Source organism: Artemia franciscana, chromosome 15 (assembly GCF_032884065.1).
Source record: "Artemia franciscana chromosome 15, ASM3288406v1, whole genome shotgun sequence".
NCBI lineage: Eukaryota > Metazoa > Arthropoda > Branchiopoda > Anostraca > Artemiidae > Artemia > Artemia franciscana.
The window spans coordinates 25597195-25605580 of record NC_088877.1 but is presented as its reverse complement, the minus strand read 5'-3'; the positions used below and the strand labels follow the sequence as shown (position 1 = coordinate 25605580).

General features: G+C 31.5%; 1 protein-coding gene and 1 long non-coding RNA gene across 5 annotated transcripts in view; one reads left to right on the top strand and one right to left on the bottom strand.

Annotated features, from left to right (window-relative positions):
• Positions 1–7427, bottom strand: part of LOC136036254 (uncharacterized) — a 99209-nt gene extending 91782 nt beyond the window's left edge. For all 4 annotated transcript variants that reach the window (XR_010619677.1, XR_010619676.1, XR_010619675.1 and 1 more), the window contains exon 1: positions 7267–7427. This is a non-coding gene — a long non-coding RNA (uncharacterized LOC136036254). The remainder of the gene's footprint in view (positions 1–7266) is intronic.
• The window catches only part of LOC136036249 (protein mesh-like), a gene marked incomplete in the record, with an annotated part of 56641 nt that overhangs the window by 27421 nt on the left and 20834 nt on the right, over positions 1–8386 (top strand). Inside the window, 4 exon segments of the mRNA XM_065718366.1 lie at positions 1–201; positions 3567–3755; positions 5846–5983; positions 6763–6899. Of these exon segments, the coding sequence (XP_065574438.1) occupies positions 1–201; positions 3567–3755; positions 5846–5983; positions 6763–6899 (665 nt within the window).

Here is an 8386-nt window from a genome sequence, read left to right as displayed (position 1 = left end):
ATCCAAGTCGAGTGCATAATTTGGGACTTGTTCCTTGGAATGAACAGTCCAAGGTTCCCAGTCTTTCGCACTGGTACCACGATAAACTACCATTTTATACTTGCTGTCTTTGGCAAGATGCAAGTTCTGACGGATGTGCCTATTACAGGTTTGAACGCAGAGCTTCACAGGACTGTGTTGGGTATCAGCCACCAGGAGCAGGTAAATTTGTTTCACCCAGAATGTTAAAGTTTCTTGACTCTATGATATTTAAGAAATCCACCCGTATCTTATATCTTTAAACGATAAGTAATTATATATATATATATATATATATATATATATATATATATATATATATATATATATATATCTATATATATATATATATAATATATATATATATATATATATATATATTATATATATATATATATATAAATATATATATATATATATATACATATATATATATATATATATATATATATATATATATATATATATATATATATATATATATATATATATATATATATATATAAATATGAATATATATATATACATATATATATATATATATATATATATATATATATATATATATATATATATATATATATATATATACATATATATATATATATATATATATATATATATATATATATATATATATATATATATATATATACATATATATATATATATATATATATATATATATATATATATATATATATATATATATATATATATATATATATATATATATATATATATATATATATATATATATATATATATATATAAACGGTTTTAAATCGGTCGCGACTTTGACAACCCCGCCTCCCCCAGTGCCCTTTATATGCTTGTCAGAAATCTTCTGAATGATTTTAGCCACACCGAAAAAAAAAATCAAAATGAAGTTTGAGGATCAGAAAACCATTAATAAACATCAATCATGTCATGACTATTTTTGAAGGTTCCGATTTAAGTTAGCTTTGTATTGTTTTTGCATAATTTCACGACTGCTTCATTACTTAGTTGCTTAACAACGCTAAGCTACCTAGCCAGATAAACAAGGCAACGAAGAGAGTAAGTGATTATTACCCAAATAATAGCTATTTCATGATATTATACACATCTTGGGACTATTTCATTTTTATATACATCTTTCTGCAGACGTGGAAATCTTATTTTGGATTTCGTTCTGTTTATATTGTTTGTAAAACACTATGGCATAAGCAACTCAGAATTAGAATAATCTTTCAGCCTCTGTACTTTTCTCGTATACCTATTGGAGGGGAAGAATTGACTCTTAGAGTTTGGAAGATACATTCCTCTGTATATCTTTGTATTTTTTTTTTTTTAACTAAATCTAGGAAAATTAAGCAAATAGGTTTTTTGTGTAAATCAGGGTATGGGAGGTACGCAATATCGCAGGGATACTTTGGTAGGGAGCGCCAGACATGATTTTTATGTCTGAGAACTGCTCTACTGAGTGAAGCTCGGTCCCTGGGTATAAAAACTTAATACATACAGAAATAGAGTCCTAAAATGATTCAAACTTGAAACGGTGCTTGATTAATGATTAATTTGTCAATCTTTTTACTGACAAACCAGATCATTATTACTTTAATTATTACTTTAATTATAATAATTAAGTTTAATTATGATTTTCACGCATGATAAGCCATTCTTTATTTATATAAATATATCTACAAATATGGAAATTTTGTTTTGGGTTTGATTCTATTTGTCGTTTGTAAGACCGAAATACGTTCCAAAGATATAGCTGACACGCCCTTTTGACAATATGTATGCACAAAGTATGTTTTGATTTTGTTTAACTTTTCCCTCAACACTTCCTCAAATATTTACCTCAGTACTCTCAGCCTTGGTAGTACTCGCATTAAAAGCAGTAGCTGAAGTTATAGTAGTGGTAGTTGTAGAAGAAGTAGTGGTAGTAGTTTTAGTAGTAGTAGTATTAGCAGTAGTAGTAATAGTTGTAGTGGTGTGCAAACATTGCCTTTTTGGTCAATTGGTCATCCCCCTTATCATTTACCGGAAGTTCCAAACTAACGAACTCGGTTATGGCCTCTAAACTTGCCAGGGATACAAATTGGAGGGGGATAATTGACCCGTAGAGCTTGACAAATAGCTTCCCCTTTGAATATTTGTTTTGAAAAAATTCAATAAAAGGTTTTGTTGCATCCATAACTCTCTCATTCTGACTAAAGTGTGATGAAATTTTGCAACTTTTTAATTGTTCCATGAATTTTTTTAGTTTCCTGCTCAAGCTTTCTGCTCTCTTTTGCCAATCCTCTCAAAATATATTTGTTATTTGAGCTTCCACTATTTAAACACAAAATAAAATCGTAGATTCTTAAGAACCCCTTAACTTGAGCCTTCTCATTATCTCATAAGATCCAACAAAAAGTCAAGAACTAAACAGAAAAAATTATTTACATGTATAGATTGGTTTAGTTGTAGGCTAAGCGAGGTCCATTCTACCCACTTAATGACTTCATTTATTTCCTTTGCTTCTTTTTTTACATTATTAATCTCAATGATTAAGTCTATATTTTATTGTTTGTCCTGCGAGTTTTTTTCATAAAGAGTATAATTAAGATTATCTGAGTCTTCGCATTGGTTTTGAAATATTTGTCTTATATGTTTTTCACTGATAATTTTTTACTTTTAATACTCTCATCTAGTGCGCCACACGTCTGAGCAATGGCTAGAATGTTTATGTTTTATCATTACATTTTTTTGACAGGGGGTTCATGTAAGAAAGAATCAAAATACTTATCTTAGAACACTAATTCATTTCAGGGACCTAAAAGAAAATTCGTATATTTTTCTTTTTTAGCCAGCAGGCGTTCTCAAACTATGCAGTCTTTAATAAGTAAAGTCATTTATTTCCAGTAGAGGCAAAAAATGTTTTTCAAAGTTTCCCAAATAATTGCTGAATCGTTTAAATAACTCAAGCGCGTCCTCTTTTCGCACAAAAATTTCTCTGGAGGAGGAGCTGTTCTGACATCAGGATGATTTGTCGAAACTCACTAAATTTTAAAATAGGAATGTCATACTTCCTTGGAATGATAAGTTTAGATTTAGCAAGCTAATAGGAACAAAATATATCTCTTTAATTTCATAGTGGAATTTTTTTTTTAAATCAATAGTTGGTGTGCCACAAGTAGATAGATGAAAACTAGATTATAATAAAATTCCGAAACAGAGAGTAAATAGCAAAACTACCTTTTCAAATCGGTAGGCTACATCAGCTGATTTTCTAAAAATATTGGTTGCCATTTGTCCAAAGTCCTTTTAACAATGGTTGCCATTTGTTACCATTAGTTACCATTAATAAAAATATTGGTTGCCATTTGTCCAAAGTCCTTTTAACAATGTAACCTGTTAAGAGACACGGCTTTTTCCAAATATGGGAATAAATTAGATCATACACTTAGTTTAGTTGTAAAGTTTTCCTCCTGGACAGGGGGATTTGGGGTAAACTTACTCTCTAGAGTAAATTCGACTGATTCATTTTTTGGTTCAATAACCATGAGATTTTATTTCAGCTGCTGTTTTTGGTGATCCACATTTTTTTACTTTCGATAACCTCACTTATACATTCAATGGAAAAGGAGAATATGTTTTGGTGAGATCGGACGACGAAAGACACAAGATTGACATTCAAGGTCGTTTTGAAGCCGTTGAGGAGAACATGTATGGAAGCGCAAGGGCAACGGTTCTAACCGCTGTAGCTGGTAATTGTTTAATAGTACTATTTCATGGAACTTTGCACATTCATATCGGAATTTTTCTAAGATTGGGTGTAATTTATTTTCTTAAATGCTAGTACCAAACAGAAATACAGCAGTAAAGAAAGGATTGCAGACAGGAGAGACGCACAGTGGCTCGCACCCTCCCCAATATATCTGATTATTTGAAGTTTTCTTTAGTTAATTCTTTTTTATAATTTACCTCTTTTTACCTTTTTTGTTATTTGCACCCCTCCCTGAACTAAATGTGATTTTTATACACGGGTCAAATATATTCCTAATTAATCTTTCTCTTTATGAATGTGAGTTACTCACACCACTCAAGATAAAAACTTCACAATTGATCAGTTCACCATTGATGTGCTTAAGTCATTGCATTAGTTTCCAAAAGTAAAGGTTTTTTTTTTTTTAATTATGCTTCCTGGACAAGATATTAAAGTTCGAGAATCTTACAATTTAATTTTATGCTTAATCTACACCACTAACATTAAAACAAACGATTTCAACAAATGCACTATTCTGCTTATACACTGAGTCCATAATCATTAATTAATTCATTATCATTCACCTCTCCCAATAAAAATTAAAAACCCCACTTGCCAAAAAGCATTTCTTTCATTCTACTTTTAAACGAAGAAATATCACTAATATTTTTTATATTCTGATCAAGAATGTTATCAAGCTTAGATCATCAAGCTTATCAAGTTTAACTTATCTATTTTAGGTTTTAGTAATTCTAATAAATCTGACTGGGTGAATAGATAGAACTGAAACTAATCAATCAAGTTAGATAAATTTATTGTCTTTTTGGGGCGAGTTATAGCTGTCACAACTCACTGCGCCGTATATTTAAGAAAATACGCAAATAACTATTAATTACAAAGAAATTTGGCTCCTTCCACCGAAAGAAAATTACTTTAATGATATTCTCATCAAACTCCTTACTGCTTTCGTCAGAGAAGAATTTAATTACAGGAAAAACAAATCCTCAAGAACTAAGTGATTAGGTCTCTTATGAACTTCAAATCAGATTTTCTCATAGATAATTAAGATCTCCACAGCGTGATTAGCAAAAAAATTACTACTCCGAATAAACACAGTGCCACATTAATTCACCAGCGGCCAACATAGTTTCGCACGCTCCTTCTCCTCTCCCCTCTAGTAACTAAAAACTGGCATCGCATTTTCCGTTATAGTAAAGTTTCCTCGTAAATCTACTTCCGAATACTAATTTCTCAATGACATCCGCTGCAACTAATTGCACTTGATATATAACTTATATGAGATATATAATATAACATATAACTTATATGAGATGCTTCACCCCTTCGAAACTAACAGATTCCCTAGAAAAACTCAATTTTTATTAATTGTTGGTTGAGGTTACTAGGTTACACGGAAAGTTAAAGCAAAAATTGTGTTTCGAATCATGAAAATATTAACACAATTTATAATTTTATAGACCTCCTCAATCTATTTACATTGTCCCAGATTGATCGGAATCGGTCTAAAATGGTTAGAAACCTTTTACAGCGAACCTAATTCAAAAGCTACCATTTGCCAAAAAAACATGTCTTGAAGCCAGCCAAAGATGTTGTGAGACTAAGCTGTTCGATAAATAATTTTTTAAGTCTTATTGTTATTATTGTTGTCTGTAAACTTAAATTCACCACCATTTTTGAATTACTAAAAATCTCAGTGTCGCCCATCTTACGAATAATCGTGAGAAAAACATACACAGAGAACTTTTACTATCACTGTCGTTGGCACTTTCAGGAGAGACAAGGGCACGCAAGATGATATAAACCCCCATTAGAAGCCCCAAAACTTGTAAAAACAACAAAACTATGCTCAGACATACATTAAGCTTTTCAAGTGGCAAAAAAGTTTCCAATCCCCCTCCACGAAACTGCGTGTCTATTCTCCCCGCCCCAGTCTCAGGGCACAAGAGAATTTGTCTGTACGCCCATTGTCACGGACCAGGGATGAATTAAAGTTGCGTTATATATTGTACGTAAGCCTCCTTATGTCTCATGCATGTTCAAGCTTACAATGACGGTCAAACTTTCTTGCAGCAAAAGAGAACTCTTCTGTTCCTGTTGAGGTGAGAATTCGCCAACCTTACGCGCAGTGGAGATACCGACTAGATGTAATAGTAGATTATCAGCCCGTTTACTTTGATTCTCACAATAGACGTGTGCAGAACTTCAAAGGTAAGTTTCTTAAGCGGCCACTAATCTTCGTAAAAAAGTCAAACTTAACAATTCTATTGAATATCCACCCTATTCAATGTACATGCTTCATTGATCGTTTCATTACCACAAAAAGAACTAAAATAGCATTTATTTTTTAAATCTATATTTTCAAATATGTTCAAACTCCAAAAATGTTAATTCCTTTTCAATTTAGACATTGAAACGAACAGAAATTTATTAAAACATTTTTTTTACAAGAAAGAAGTTTTTTAAAGGAAAGTGTAGAGCTATACTAAACCAAAGACGAGCGGAATTAAAGTCAAACAAAACTCCAAACTTGTCTGCTGCTTTGAAGGTTAAGGCTCTGAATTCTCCTTTCGTAAAGCCATTTCAGCAGGCTTGTATATGAAGAAGAGAGCTTTCAGTTCTATGCTCATCCAGACTTGGGATCAACAGTGGATCAACACTGCTGGTTTCGTATTGCCCAAACATTTCTATTTACTGATTAATGTTTTTTTAGCGCAGTATCTCCAAGACATAATAATTTGGAATTTTTTTGTATTGGACCATAAAACAGAAAAGAAAAGTTATTCTTAGGTTTAACAGATTCTGTAAATCTACTTAAACAATATAGGGGACTACCAGAAGGCAACAGCGGATTCCAATCAGACTTTGCACTATAATTGCACACATTTTGTAATTTTATCTTATCTCTTCCTTATAGTGTAAGCGTTTAAAAATTTTACATATCTTTTCAAAACAATAAATAATTATTATTCATGATGTTTTTTTTTCAGGAGTGACAGTTTACACGCCTGCTAACATCTTAAACCAGAGTCATGTTATTATTATGTTTAGTTCTGGAGCAGGAGTTGAAATAGTAGAAAACCAGCGCCATATGTCAGCCAGAGTGTATCTTCCTATTACCTTTGTGGTAAGTTTTATTTGCATTTTTCTTATTTTAAAACTAATACTTAATATCAAAGTCACATTTTTTGCGAAGGCAAGTAAATTTCAATTCTCTCAATTCATTGACATCTGATTTAGGAGCCTGGTTTTGTTGTTGATTTCCCTTTAATTTTGGTTTTGGAGAGTTTTTCTAGACTAATATTTGTATTTTTGAGCTTGGTAATAAAGCATGCCTCAGTTTTTCCTAATTGTTAGTATGTCTATTATTGTTGACTAGAGCGAAATTAAACGGACATAACATGCCGTCGGAAAAAATATGGGGATCCAAAACAATTTGAAGATTGGGGTTTTATTTATAATATGCCTAGCATTAACAAATTAAAAAAAACTACCTTAAAACGGAATAATTGCTCAGAAATTGGGTAAAAGCAAGGTTCTCTTCTATCTTGGTCCACCTAGAATAATTTATGACCTCCTCACCCACAACAAAACAGTTAATGTGAGTGTTTCCACGGCACTCTTATCATTTCTTAATAGCTTGTTTAATACTGGGATTTTCAAGGAAGAGATAGAACTCATTCATATCAGTCAAGCAGCTGTGTTCTAAGAAAAGAAATAAAATTAATATTTAATAAAATACTTTTCTTAGGTTTGTCACGTGTCAAAGACATTGAAAAACGAATAACTGATATTATAGTTAGTATCTTAATGGTTCTTATAAATAACTTATTTATAGAATATGTGAATGAGCAGCTGTAAAGGATACATAAATGATCAGAAAATTTTGCAGTCAACAAAGACAATAACTGTATCTATGTCATAAAGCTAAATTTGGTCATTCCCATTTTGTAGTCATGATGTAGTATCAACACAACAAACTCACTACCAGTAGTCCCAATTTATTCTTTCATCAAAGTGCTAAGAACTTACATTAAAGATCTTACTTCTCTCTGCCCAGATTACCGTTTTTGGTTTTATCAAGGGCTGAGATCTTACATCTCATTGATCCTAGCACAACATCAAATATTTCTGCCAAAAAGAACTTTGAAGAGAGAGGATTGGTGACATGCGAAAAGTCCCTAGACCACAGGCCAAAAAAGAATGAAGGAAGATGTCTGTAAAAAAAAACAAAAACGGCCCAATAAGTAAGATTAGAGTCCTCAGACTTTCAGTAAAATAATTTTCTGTCAAAAGATACAAGATCTTGCAAATTGATTTGTTAAAAAAAAAACCATGCTATTATATTTTTGAATTTATTCAGTTTATAGCTAGGTTAGCTTATTGTGGTTGTGACAAAGAAAGCAGCATAGTGAAGATTGAACTACAGCCCGTAGTAGCCGAAAGTTTAATAAAAACATGTTTTGAGGAACATCGACAAGTGAAAAAAAAACTGCCATTCGAAGCTCATCCAGGAATGATGACGATTATCTTAGTCAATCTTAATAGTAAAAGTTTATTACGGAAACTAGTTCATGTGAATTTAAAAAAAAGAGCCTGAAAACCCTCAAAAAT